The sequence below is a fragment of the Erpetoichthys calabaricus genome, chromosome 6, assembly GCF_900747795.2.
Source record: "Erpetoichthys calabaricus chromosome 6, fErpCal1.3, whole genome shotgun sequence".
Lineage (NCBI taxonomy): Eukaryota > Metazoa > Chordata > Cladistia > Polypteriformes > Polypteridae > Erpetoichthys > Erpetoichthys calabaricus.
Window position 1 is genome coordinate 117,837,650 of NC_041399.2, and position 14,724 is coordinate 117,852,373.

The 14,724-nt window shown below is 36.4% G+C and overlaps 1 protein-coding gene across 2 annotated transcripts in view; it reads left to right on the forward strand.

Annotated features, from left to right (window-relative positions):
• Positions 1-14,724, forward strand: part of agap3 (ArfGAP with GTPase domain, ankyrin repeat and PH domain 3) — a 1,735,421-nt gene that overhangs the window by 1,654,305 nt on the left and 66,392 nt on the right. For both annotated transcript variants that reach the window (XM_028803882.2, XM_028803880.2), the window contains exons 14-16: positions 9,275-9,429; positions 12,294-12,384; positions 14,364-14,586. In XM_028803882.2, coding sequence (XP_028659715.1) covers positions 9,275-9,429; positions 12,294-12,384; positions 14,364-14,586 — 469 coding nt within the window. The remainder of the gene's footprint in view (positions 1-9,274; positions 9,430-12,293; positions 12,385-14,363; positions 14,587-14,724) is intronic.

Here is a 14,724-nt window from a genome sequence, read left to right on the forward strand (position 1 = left end):
TCACAACTGCTAAGATGACAAGTCATAACCCTGTTTGCACATTTAAGCAAGTAGAGTTGCCTTATAGCTCAAATGGGTAGCTAGCTCTTTCCAACTCCAAGACCCTGAATTCATGACCCTTTTCTTGGTGTAAAGATTCAAAAAGCAGAGGAGTGGTGCCTTCAAGAATTTCTTGTCAGAGCCATCATGCCCCCAGGTCTGAATTGTGACCCATTGTGTGATACCATTGTGTGATCCCAGGTATAGTTCACTTATCATCTCTTAGGAACTATTGCCGTAGTGAAACAGCAGTGCTTTGATGTTTGTGCCAAAGGACAATGTTTGAAGTCAGTATAACTCCAGGCAATACTCTTTTGGCTTGTTGTATTCATTTTTACTGCATCCTACATCCTAATGAGTAACAGCACTGATCTAACAATTAAATTATTTCTTTTTTTTCCTGGTTTTGAAATCATGTCTTAGTCGTGTCGTGTTTTGGGGTGTTTTTTCTTGCTGCTTTTAATGCAGACTGCACCAAAACATTTTTGGCCATGGCAAGGTAGGGAATTGTGAGCTATATTTAAATTGACAGTGTAGGCAAATATCTGCATTAGATACATTCACGTTACAATGTGAAAATAGAAAATTCCAAAGCCTTGTTATTTAGCACAATGAAAGAACAGGTCTTAATAAGGTTAATAATATGTTAATGGAAGATTGCCAAGCTGCATAATGAAATTAAGCAACTATTATACATATGTGTTATAGAGTGTGTTGATAATTTTGCTTTACCAATCAGTTTTCATTTTAACTTAATTATGCAGCAGTTCAAGCTAATATCATACTGGAGTACTGAATTTTATTTACTTTCACTGGAATTATTGAGGTGTGGATTGTGGTAGCTTAAGGTTGAACTTAGCTAGAATAATGTATCCTAAACACCTGTATCCATCTTCTTCTGAGGAATTCCCAAATGGCAGATGAAAGATATAGTCTGTCAAGTATATCCTGTATCTAAGCTCTGGGTCTTTAACCAGTGGGGTGTATGCGTACTAAACACCCCATGGGAGCACGGTGCCTAGGGGGCATCTTAGCTACATGCACAAACCACCCCAGCTGGCTTTTGTTGGTGCAGAAGAGAAACCGTTCTACTCTGAGGTCCTCGTGTATTGTTAAGCCCCTCAACCAGTTAACAGGGAGTTAGTGCAACAACCCTTGGCAACAACCTCATTTGGCTGCTTATTCTCACAAACTAATTCTTTCAGTCAGTAACCATAACCTTTGATCATAGATGAACATAATAATAATAATAATAATTTTTTTGCATTTATATAGCGCTTTTCTCACTACTCAAAGCGCTCAGCAATTGCAGGTTAAGGGCCTTGCTTAAGGGCCCAACAGAGCAGAGTCCCTAATGGCATTGACGGGATTCGAACCGGCAACCTTCCGATTGCCAGTGCAGATCTCTAGCCTCAGAGCCACCACTCCGCCCATAGGAATTTACACTGACTGAACTAACTCCCCCTGTACCTGTAACTTGATATTCTTTCCAAGAAAATAATCAAATGGAAATGAAGAAGATGCACCCTTCATAGAGTCCAGTGCCCACATTGAACAAACTGTACGTAATACACAAAATCTGAACATGGCTTGCTCTGTAAGTATAAGGATGGAACGGCACACTGTAGTGGCTCCAGAAACCCATTTTTTGAAGCACCTACCACATTACCTACAGGACTCTCAGAGCAGATGTATATTAACTATATATTCCTATGACCACTCAAGGACCAGTGTAAGAACAAGGAACTGGTTCCCTATTCCATGGACAGGAAGAAATCGGCATATTTTCATCTGTTCCTGAATTTGAGGTTCATATATTAGACAGAGTCTTCATTCCCATTCAGTGGCATACAGTAGGCTTCCCTAGGATGATTTAAGTGTGTGATTCCCTTGGTAAATGCATTACTGTATTTTGCCAGTTCCCAAGACAATGTCCACACTTTCCAAACAATTTTGAGGAAGACATTCTAGCCACAAGACCACACAATACTGTATCTATAGCTTTCAGATCTCCTCTACCTCTGCAGCATTGCCTATGGAGCTTTTTAGTTACTTTTGGCCACATCCACAGAGATGGACCCAACCTTAACCCTTCTAGTGCTGCCTAATACAATGTTTTATCTAGTGAATTTAGGAGTGCTGTTTCTACCTCTTAGCACTATCCTTATGTGAGTACATTTTCTCCACCCTTCCTGAGAACAGCCTGTGTTATGTTGCACCTACCAGTCCCAAATTGGCTAATGCTTTTCCACTATTTCTTTGAGCTTGTTCAAATGGTATTCCCCATAGCCTTACCACACTCAACCTGCACATGGGCTTTTGCTTTGATTATTGCTATAACTGTTGTCTTTTTGGCTTACTAGTACTACACTATCAAATCTAGAAACTATCCTGCTAATGTTACATTTGAAAACTTCCGTTATCTTGTATCCAGCAATGAGTTCAAGGGTTGCCACCTGACAAACACCTACAAGCATCTGTCCATGTCTCTTGCAGCTACCTCCACAAAAAGGGTGTTAAAAAGAGTACACTCTAACTTCTCAGGGCAGTATTCATTTTGCAAACTATTTAGTGTCCTAAAAGACAGACCAAATTACCCACAAAGTGTATACGACGTGAGAGACAAAAATAACCGGATTGGTAAAAAAAAAAAATATATATATTGATGAATTACAGCATTCTAAACATTGTCACCTTCTATATACGGTACTCCTCCCGATCTCTACACTGCTCCATACGTATCTTCCATTGATTGAAACAGTGCTGGAAGACTTCTTGTTTGAGGCTCTTCAACAAGCTTGCCATTTTTGTCTTCACTTCATCCATTGAAGAAAAATGTGTTCCCTTCAGGTCACTTTTGATTTTCAGGAACAAGTAAAAATCACAGGGAGCTAAATCGGGCAAATAGGGAGGATGATCAAGGACAGGAATGTTTTTGTCAGTCAAAACTGCTTTACAGAAAAAGAGAGAATTTGTGAGAAATTTGATGTTGATTAGCTGTTCAATTTTTACACCCGACATTATCGCTGCAACTCGTGGAGCGATTGTTATGCAAATACTGACTGGGCTACTACAGAATATACCTAGCCAGTCAGCGGTTTAAGAGGGCATGTAGGAGAGGATATAGTTCTATGATTCACGTCGGGCTGACCTCCAGACGGTTTTCCAGGAAAGCCCCAAGCCCAGTCCAGTTATTTTTGTGTCTCACCTCATATATGCAATTCAGAAACAATGTTTATAGATTAAAAGTGTTAAAATATTATTTTTGTATGCAAATATAGTGACTCAGAAAAAAGTGATATTATAAAGTTATGGCATTATGGTGTATTTTTGCTGCCATTCAGTTAATTGTTCATTTGAAAGTTTGACGAGAAGCAGGAAAACCGGAAGCTCCATTTTGTCAAAGTTTTTAATTTTAAATTTGAATTAAAAGATTTATAGTTGTAATGTATCAGTCACTACCAAAAGAGTATTGTTTTACTCATGCTTAGTATAATCTGTGAATTACACTTTACTAAACATTTTAATTTAAAACATGAATAAATCCATGAATGGTGGAATCAGAAAAATGTAAACTAATGAAATAAAGCAAAAAAAAGTTGTGCTTTTACCTCCAAATTTCAGTTAACCTAGAATTGTGTGAGATTACATCTTTAAAGTAGAAGACACATACATTTCAACTTAAAAAATAGGTATATTGCATAATTAAAGATTTTCTTTTATATAACAAATTGCAGTGACGTGAACATTTTTTAATGTACGTATGTGTTATGCTACTTGAAATTACACAATAATCTGAAATCCTGTTAGGATATACTCGCACTGGCAATTTGTTCCATGCCCGAGCACATTTGGCCGTATGTAACCCCACAAAGTCTAGTTTGTTTGACTAGTGTGATCGCTCTTTCAACCATACTGTGTCTTGGCCCACTTGGAAGAAGTGGGCCCAAGGAAGGTTCAGCAGCATTCAGGAACAGTGTGATCACTAGATGTGCCTGAGCACAGAAAACAAGATATGATGTCAATGATGCAACAAGTCAGGTAGTGTAATTCTCATTTCATTCAATACCTTTTGAGTTAAAAACAGGTTTTTATTCTCACCTTACATATGAACATGAATTGTAGTTGGCAAGAAAAGCTACAAATTCCTCCCTTAACATCATTTGTCTCCATATAAATCCTCTTGTACGTGCAGCACGATTAACAGCAAAATGCTGTGCTGTACACCCAATAAATCTGTAAGAGGGTAGAGTGTTATCCTGTCGTACATGATTCCAAAACAACCACAAAATGAGTAAAATCATTTTGACATGGATGCTGTCACTCTTGTTTTGACTTTACACAAAGTTGCATGGTGATGATGAAAGCCTGCCTGGGCCCAGAATATTAAGCAGAGCGTGAGTGCAGGCCAGATGAGGGGGTGGGGGGGTGGGGAGGGGTGCAATCACGCATGGGCACAGTACGAAACAAATGTGTATAGTGTGAGTACACCCTTAGTTCACTGTCATTGCCCCCTTGCTTGAAAGGTATATTTAAAACTACTACTGTTCTGTTGATACAGTAGTTAATATAACTACATACATTTTCTGAAAAGCCATATTCTTACTAAATAATAGTGTTGAGTAATCACATGTATGTCTTTTAACCTTAGTTTACAACCAGAATTAAGTATAACACTCAATAATAAATATGTGTATGCTGTCAGTTTAATTTAGTGTCTATAAATTGCTCCTGTTTATTTTTGGCTTTTTATTTGCTAAATGTATCCCATCTTGGTTACTTTCTATCCTTACCCCCTTTGTTACATTTGGATTATGCCTGCACAGAATTCTACATTTGATAAAGTGGGAGAACTGAACATTTCTGATGGCTTGTGTTTATACATTGTACTATATATAGTGGCATAATGATTCTTGGTGCCCTTTTTGTCTCACACTAGCTAACTCTGGTCACATGTTTGGTTTCAAAGATTATTTTGTAGAACTATGTTAATAATTCCATTCCCACAGCAATCACAACACACATTTTGCAAACTGCAAAGGGCATATTGCTGCTTTGCTGCTACATACATACATACATATTGTACATACACTGAAAAGTATTTTTTATTTGTCCAAGTAATATCAGTTTAAATGATGAACAAAAGTCATTTACCTTACTGAGAAAATGTGTGGTAATCTAATAATTGAATGTGGTATAGAGAGCACTATTTTTCTTTCCACAAACATTTGCAAATTATTGTAACATCGACTCCAATGGCTGCAATGGATGGATTCCCTGCTCTTTACATGGCTCTTTGAGGTGGCTTGCTATCCTTAAAAGGACTGCTCACCTTTTGCTGCACTAGTTGGAAAGGCACATGCAACTATGCATAGTTGCTGTTTTTATAGGTGACCCTGCCATTGGTGATGTAATGCCAGCTTATTCTTTTGGTGACTCATCACTGGCTGATGTAACTTGTCCTTCACTCTTGCATAGCCCTCCCTTCAAAGTCACTGTCCCCAGCAACCACTTCCAATTTCTTGCACTGGTGCAAAACAGCAGGGTGGTCTTCTTTCCCGCTTCAGTTATGCTGCCAGTGCTTAGGGCACATCAGCAGGGTTCGGGAGAACTGTGTTGTCAGATGGCATAGCAGGAATGTTGTGTGCTACACTGACAGTTGGCATAACCGGGATGTTAAGTGCTATATTGTCATGAGGTGCAACAGAGGTATTAAACACTGGTCAGCTGTAGGCAAACAGGCAAACCTGCTTGTGGGGAGATGCAGATGTAGTTGTCTCTTGGCTGTTTTACTTTACTGAACTGGTGCCACAAATCAGGTGTTGATCTCAGCTTTCAGACTCTCCCTTCACCGCCGCTTCACAGCGACTCTATGACCTTGCCTTGTCCTTTGCCTGTGCATTTTTATCACTGGCCCTGAATCTCACAGCTCACTTGGGGTCAGTGGCAACTTGATCTGCCCCACTTTTCCCCACCTCCATTAGCCTGAAGCTCTTCCAGTGTCCACATAGGGGCTAATAGACCTTAGAAGATGGAGAAGTGGTGGTTGAGCTGCATAGGTGTCAGTCTCTCAGCTGTCTCCATCCCTGTACTGGTGCTGCACATGATCTCTCCAGATTATGGATCTGTGCCTTGAGACTCTCCAGCACCTTCTCAAAAGGGCAAAGGAACTAAGTTGGAATGTAGCATCTGCGCTGAGCGCCACAACAAATGGATTCATTGCTCTTTACATGGCTCTTTGAGGTGGCTCACTATCCTTAAAAGGACTGCTCGCCTTTTGTCGCACTAGTTGGAAAATGCACAAGCAATTGTTCATAGGCATCCCTGCAATTGGTGATGTAATGCCAGCTTATTATTTTGGTGACTTATCCCTGGCTGATGTAACTTGTCCAGCAATGTTGCATTATTGCAATTCTGTCTTAGAATAAATTAAGTTGCTAAGTTATTGCTACTACAGATTTTCTCTCAAAGATGTTCCAAGTAAATATGCATGAACCAACATAAGAAAACAAACTATAATCAATAAAGGCCTTATTGACTCTGAGAGTGTCGCCTTGAGCATTGTCGAATGAACCTCAGTTAAAAATTATTCTTAAGGGTTTAAGTTCTACTGTAAATCAAGCAGAAAGAAAGGGAATTCATTTTGTCAATGTATTCTAAATTTTATTAAGTTTAGATATTATAAACAAAGAGTACATTTGGTTACAAATTGCTATGAAGTGTGATACTGAGCTATATGAGATGAGCTTTCTAAATATCCACGCTGCCTCATCTAAAATTTACTACATCTCCATTCACAATTGCACTATGACCCCGGTGGTAACTCACTGTTTTTCAATATATGTAGCATTTGCTTTACGCAATAACTGTTCAACCCGCATGCTTTTTGTTTTATTTGGTTATGTTTAAGTGGAAAACATTGAACATCTTGGGAAATTGGATTTCAAAATGACTTATAAAATGCCGCGAAAGGGGGGAGCAATTATATTTATCACTATAAATTTGTATAATGTACTTTTTTAGTTTTCTTATGATAGTTCTTCATAGTGAAATTGATTATTATTATTAATTACCTTCCCATTTCTTTAAACTCTACCTTTTAGTGTTAAGTTTTACTGAATTTCCTAAAACTTTTTAGAGCAAAATCAGTTTTGGTGTAGCCACTCACATTTCAAATTTGTTTGTATGTGTTGCAGTAAATTCACAACTCAATATAAAACAATAATGTTTTTTTATATACCCAAGGGTGTCTTTTAAATAAATTAGAAGTTTCTGTGTTTTCTGCTTTCTTTCATTAGTAAAGAATGTGATTTGCACAAATATATGCAGAGGCAAGTGGTGCATCACAGCTGAGTGAATCTTTTATAAAAGATCCCACATATGTCATGCCCTATACAGTGAAAGACTCATTACTATTGTATAGCTGAGCTTCAGACATTTTCTATGATGAATAGTTGTCTGTGACTGGATACTTGTATAACATGTGCCATATGCAAAAGACACGAAACATATTGCTAATGTGACAACTCATCTTCATGCATTCTTATGCACAAGCTTCTGTGAAATTGCATGTAGATTGTTTGGTTGATGTGAAATCAGGCTTGAAGTTTGTACTAGGAAAATGTCATATTCAAAATAATGTGGTTGAGAAACCATAGGAAAGTTACAGAATGCTAGTCATATGGAATTTGTACACCTTGAGACACTGTTGATTCTATTGAGAACGATGCATTTGCTGAGGCACTTGATGCTATGCTTGATTTGTAAGTACTGAATAGTATAACTTTGAAGAGTTGCGGTGTGCACTTATACACTTCAAGTGTTATGGGTTCGATTATGATATATAGATACTGTCTGCTGCACATTCTCCCTATGTCAGTTTTCTGAGCAGTGCTCTTCCAGTTTGAACTTCTTTGTGTAACATCCTAAACTTTCAGTGAGGAGCCCTTTAATCGAATGTCACTTGTCATGCAAACTTTCACGGGGGGCCACGTTTTGCTCGAATATAGTTGTATTGTACTGCACGACTCTGCTACTCGCATTTTCACATGAGGACCCCGGTCTCCCTCAAAATCAAATGCCATTGAAACACACTGCATAAACCTTCACAGTGGACAGCACTTCGATCTAATTTCACTAGATCACAACACATCACACTGCCACTCATAGTTTCACATGACAAACTCACTCTGCCTAAATCGAATGTTACTGTATCTCGCCACTCACATCACTGTATCGCAAGCACAAGAGGAAAAACAAAGCCATATCAGCTAGTTTCTTGTTCATGGTACATTTACCTCCATGCCCTCCTCCACTGAAGAGATAGACAGTGGCAAGGGATGTTTTTTTTTTTTAGCTCATTTCTAATCCCACTTGCTTTACCCCCACAACTGTCCCACTTTAAAGGCAGAAACTAGTGAGATTATAAAATGGAAATAAAAGTGGAGAGGAGAAGGTTGGTGAGGGGTTTTGGGGTATGGGATTAGTGGTGGGCAGATTATACCATGAACAAGTCTCATGTGCCTGTGATTCAGCAATGGCCACTTGCCCTCCACATACACCTAAACCAGTGTTTCTCAGTCACTTTTGCATTGCATTTCCAGGGCTGTTTCCTCCCCTGTGCCAAGGGCTGCCAGCTTAGGCATGGTTCCCACCCCAAAACCCCAGTACTGGAAGAAGCAGATATGAAAATGAATGTATGTATGTACTTAAGTTTTTTTCCACATGTGAAATGCAAGAAAAAGCAGCAAAAATAAATGAATAGAACGACACTAAACCTCTTTGGGGCAACTGCAACAGAAGATAGGAAAACGTGTAAATTGCAGCACAGAAACACCAATATATTATACAAAATGTAATGTTTTGATGTGTCTAGTGATAAACAGAAATTGTTTCAAGGACTGGCATGAAAAATAATTTTGAAAGTAAAGGTTTGGATGAGTTCATAATTATACATATATAGTTACAAATTGTTTACTTGTTGATTCAGTGTGATTTTGTGTGTTTGTATGTATATACAGTATATATTAAAAAACTGCAATAACAGCCATAAAAAATGAGTATTTAGTAAAATGGTAACAATTGCATATTATAATACTGAGCTTTAATCAAAAGAAGCACGTCTGTTTTGCTGAAGTGAAAGTTAGAATTTTAAAGAGCGATTGTGGTATGAAAATTAAAACTGTTGCATTTGGCCAGCCTTTATCAGAGTCTACTGCATGTTTTTAAATTGCAGAGCTAGAAGAGTCCTTTGAATTCATCATTGTATCACTTACTGGTCAAATGTGGCATTTTGAGGCCTCCACCAATGACGAAAGAGAAGCATGGGTCCAGGCAATTGAAAGTCAGATTTTTGCTAGTTTACAGTCTTGTGAAAGCACCAAGAATAAGGTATGTCTCCTATCACACATTATTTGTCTTTTCTAAAGGTCAGTTTCTTAAATGTTTTTCATTTTCTTATTACAAATATGTCCTTCTCTTGTGCATTATAGAACAGCTTACATGTGTTCAAATGCATTAATTGTGAAATAGTTAGCTTTTAGGAGATCACAAGCTGATTTGTTAAAAAAATAAACATTCAATGCAGTACATTGAAAAATATTTCCTAATCACACGAAGGCCAAGTATACTGTAGTTTGTACACAAACGCTGAGTGTTAACTTTATTAAATAGAGCTGCTAAATACCACTTTGTTATCTAAATACTAAATACCTGCATTGTTATCAATCTTTAACTTAATATTGTTTTTTGTATCAGTATGGTGCTGCTGGAGTATGTGAATTTCCCCTTGGGATTAATAAAGTATCTATCTATCTATCTATCTATCTATCTATCTATCTATCTATCTGTCTGTCTGTCTGTCTGTCTGTCTGTCTGTCTGTCTGTCTGTCTGTCTGTCTGTCTGTCTGTCTGTCTGTCTGTCTGTCTGTCTGTCTATCTATCTATCTATCTATGCCCTCTTCATCACCAGTTCACAGGAATGCTGGCACATGTTGACTGATTTGCTGCAATCCACTTGATGGTGGATCTCTACACAAATGCCTAGTGGCATGCTTGATTTAACTGATATCTAGTGACTAGGGAGGCCACTGTTTTAAAATGAACTATTTTAGGTTATTTTAGAATGTTAACCATACTGAAAAATTTCATTTTAAGATGGAAATTCTACTACTGTATAGCTCTGGAATGAGAGCTGTATTGAACAATATCAAGGTCTCAACTTGTGCATTTTATCTGAACTTAAATGTTCTGAATTCACTTTAAAAGAAAATCAGTAATATATATTTTCAGTGGAGGGGGGTTCATAATAGCAAAATATATTTCAAATTGTTTAATTGTAGTACAGAAGCCTAAAATACAGTAGATGCTTGCTTGTACTTATAATAGCTAATACTGTTTTCATACGATTGTGTACAGTTCATCAAAACTGATGTAAATTGAAATAAGCCATTTATCTGCTTGCATGATGTTAGAAAGTATAGTTAAATACAATAAGATTTATTTTTGTAAATGGAGTGTTTCCTATGTTAAAAGTGTTCTAAAATGTGAAAGGTCATGCTTTAAATGAAAAAGATCCTTCTTTATTTTTATTTAAAAAAATATATCTCAGTTGTACTCTTAAACTATCTCTCTTTATTGTTTCTTTTCCCTGTTAAGTTTTTCTGAGTGTTTGATATGCTTTGTTGTTGCTACAGATATACAAAATTGTGTAAACAGTTTGCTGTGCTTACTAATAGTATATGAAACAACTTGAAACCACAAAGCATGCCTGCTTTAGATATGTATTTCAATTTGAATATACTTAATTAGATCATTTACATCATCTTTCAATTTTTCAGGTATAAATTGTTGTTAATTTTATGTGTCATTTGGAAATGTGTTAGATTTAGAAAGTATTTAGACCTCTTTACTTTCTACACACTTTATATACAAAGTAAAAACATTCTTTCAGAAAGGTTTTACAAATTTATTTAAAATCAAAGAATGAAATTTCTCATTCATGTAAGTATTCTTAATTCTGTACTTTGTAGAAGCCCCTTTGGCAGCAATTACAACTTGAGTCATTTTGGATAAGTCTCTTCAAGCTTTTTACATTACTTTCTGAATCCACTGTATATGGGATAGCAGCAAAATAAGCCACAGTGGATGAATTTGAATAACACCTGCAAATGTATAATATTCAAAAGAACCTTAATTATTCATTTATGCATTGTATAAAAGTGGTTGAACACTCAATTAAATTATATTAATGCAAGTAAAAAGGTTATTTAGATTTATTACTTTTGGAAATACTCTGTACAAACTTTGTGCAGTTTTGAATATTTAAATGCATTTGACAGATGTGATAATGTAGAGCAAAGTGGTTAGTATGACAAAATTAAAACATATATTGAATGAGTAATTCTTTCTTGATATTACGAAGTAACAGTGGTGGGCTTGTATTCACGACAGTGATGTAAGATGTAAATTGGTAAGTGTAATAAATCAGTCCAAAGAGTTTAATATTTAATAGACATGGCACTTGTTTTAGATTCATCCCAAAGAAGCAGAATTTGATGTTATATTGACAAAGGAGGCTGTCAGTGTTCAATACTCAGTACTTGATTCATTTACACTTATTCATTTAGCTAGTGCATATACCCAGAGGAACTTACAAATCACAAACCTTGTATGTAGTATCATTGTTCATATATTTATTCATTTGAAGCATTGGCAAATCCAATGATTTGTTCAGGGTAGAATAGTAAGAAAATGCGAACCTGAATCAGCACCTTCATCACTAGGCCAAACTACCTACATGATGAGCTTGCTTTGCTCAAAGCTAGATTACTTATTCAGTAATAATAATCTTCCAAATTGCAGCTAGCAAATGTAGTAATGCTCTTTACCATTCACATTCTGGATACAATGACTGCTAGTCAGCATTAAGCTTTAAAATTTGAACAGTAAAACATGAAGCCTGAAGGAATGTTTCATTGCAGTCTTAGACTCACAATCCTCTCCAGCTGCTGCCGATGAGTCAGAGGCAGACAGGTGTGCTGCAGCATATGAGTGCCTTATTAAAGTCGACAGGCATCAGAAGAAGAACACAGGCTGTGTCAGCAAGTGGAGAAAGTGATTTATTTTAATATTCGTTTAATCAGATGTAGTCTGCCTTCTCCTCCCCCTTGCATGCTGCCTTCCAAAACCCTCTTTCTTACCTCCCTGCAATTACATTTTCTAATGAAAAAACACTGATGTAATTTTGATTTCAGTCGCGCTTGGGGAGCCAGAGTGATGCAGTTACCATCCAGTCCATTCGTAATGTTCGAGGGAACAGCTTTTGTGTTGACTGTGAAGCACCCAGTAAGTGAAGACAGTAGTATTTATATTTGTGTTATAGGGTCTAGAAAATCTGTTTATTTTTTTTATTTTTGTATTTTTTTTTTTGTCTTCAATGCCTTTATTTTGTGCTATATATATTTACTTTCGGCATAATGCTGTCTTTATACCATGTATTTAAAAAAATATATATATTTCAATTTTATTGACCTGATTCAATTTGTCTCATACTTTACAAACAAATTAAAAGAAACAATAATAGCATCTGTTTCAGAGATTTCCTGAAGGTCTTTTGTTATACCTTTTATATTAGTCATAAAGCAGTTCGATTAGATGAAACTACACCATTGTTCAACTATAAAGAAACAGGGAGACACAAGACAGAGGTCAAGTTTCTTTGAAGGTGATTCATATGGCAACTTTATTCAGGCCCCATTGTATCATCTTGTTTTTTTAATTTAACATTATGGGTCCAAATTGCACTCACCTTTTAGAAAGATCTTATTCAGGTTTGATGAGCTTATGTTATTTAAGGCTACAGTAAACTAAAAGCTGGTCCTGGTGTTAACAGACAAACAGCAGGATTTCCTTTTTGATCACAAATTATTTGCCAGCTGCACTTTTACAGCTTTTGATGACATAATATTTAATGCACTCTTACTTAGCATCCTTAAAGCACCTGTATTCAACAAAATGTGCACCTACACCAATCAGGTATCTTATTATAACTCCTTTTTTGAGCTCAGAGCAATCTTACTTGAGAACTTATTAAATATGCTACACCCATCACCATTAGAGATTCTGATAAGTAGGTTTTTTTAACAGAAGCACTTAAAAGAAACAACTCTTCCTACAAGAAACACCCACCCACAATGTGCATTATTGTATATAATAGGCTGTGCCCTCTCATCTTCCAAATAATTTGCACTCAGAACCTTCATTAAAGCGTGTGTGTGTGTATATAGATCTCTCTATATATATGTGTGTGTGTGTGTGTGTATATATATAATATATATATATATATATATATATATATATATATATATATATGTATATATATATATATATATATATATGTATATAGATATATATATATATATATGTATATAGATATATATATATATGGATATAGAGATATACATGCACGCATATATAAAATCTACTCTGTGTTCTGAGTGACAGCCTCAAATACAGCCCAGCTATTTTGTTTATTTTCTAAAAGAGATCAGCTTGCTTTTCCAGTAAATTGTCTATATACAAGAATTATTTTCTCTTAAACAAAACATGCTTGAGTATGAGCTCTTCATAAACTCCTGTGAGGTTTCTGCTTACATGACTGCAAGCCTTCACAGATTACAGTGCCTTCACAAGCCGAATCTGTGGCTTCAGAACTAATATATTGTCCATTCTTACAAATGTTTAAAGATTGCCACTTTACTTCTGGGGATCGGTTATAGCTGGTTTTGATTCTTTCAACATTGCAACTACAATCTTATTGCCAACCTGAAAAATTCACCTCTCATAATATACAAATGCTATCATTATTAATATTCAGTTTTAGCTGGCAGTAGTCACAGCTGACGATCTGTATTACTTTAATCAGCAGCATATATACTGTACCTCTTACTGTACAACTGCAACATAACATTGTCAAACTCAATAAATCCAATTCAAGGCTACATGGACCTTGATTGCATCCAGCAAATCTAAACATGAGGCAGGAACCACTTGTAGAGAGGACACCAGTTCTTTATCAGAGCACACTAACTTAACACCCCCACCAGTTGGGTCAATTTAGAATTGTTGTTTTGCACAGACCTCTTTGGGCATGTCAGAATTGGTGAAGTGTATGCAAACACCACACAACTGCAGTGAGCAAAAAACAGAAACAGAAGTATTTAAAAATTGTTAATATACTATAGTGTAAAATGAATTATATATTTGTTTAGTGATCAAGATTTCTGAATGTGATCTTTTTCCTGAATTGTTTCCCCTTTCTATAGACCCAGACTGGGCTAGTTTAAATTTAGGAGCACTAATTTGCATCGAGTGTTCTGGAATCCATCGGAACCTTGGAACACATTTATCCCGGGTGAGATCTCTTGATTTGGATGACTGGCCTGTGGAGCTTACAATGGTGATGACAGCAATTGGTAATGCCATGGCAAATCGTGTGTGGGAAGGAGCTGTGGAAGGTTATACTAAACCAACTCCGGACAGCACTAGGTAAGTCACCATACCTGAATGCAGTTGAATAGTAAGTACGATATTAGCACAGAACATTCTTGAAATTCATTGTATGCATCACAAGGTACAACTTTACAGTATATTAAATTATGTAATTAAACTCTAAAAAGAATTTTT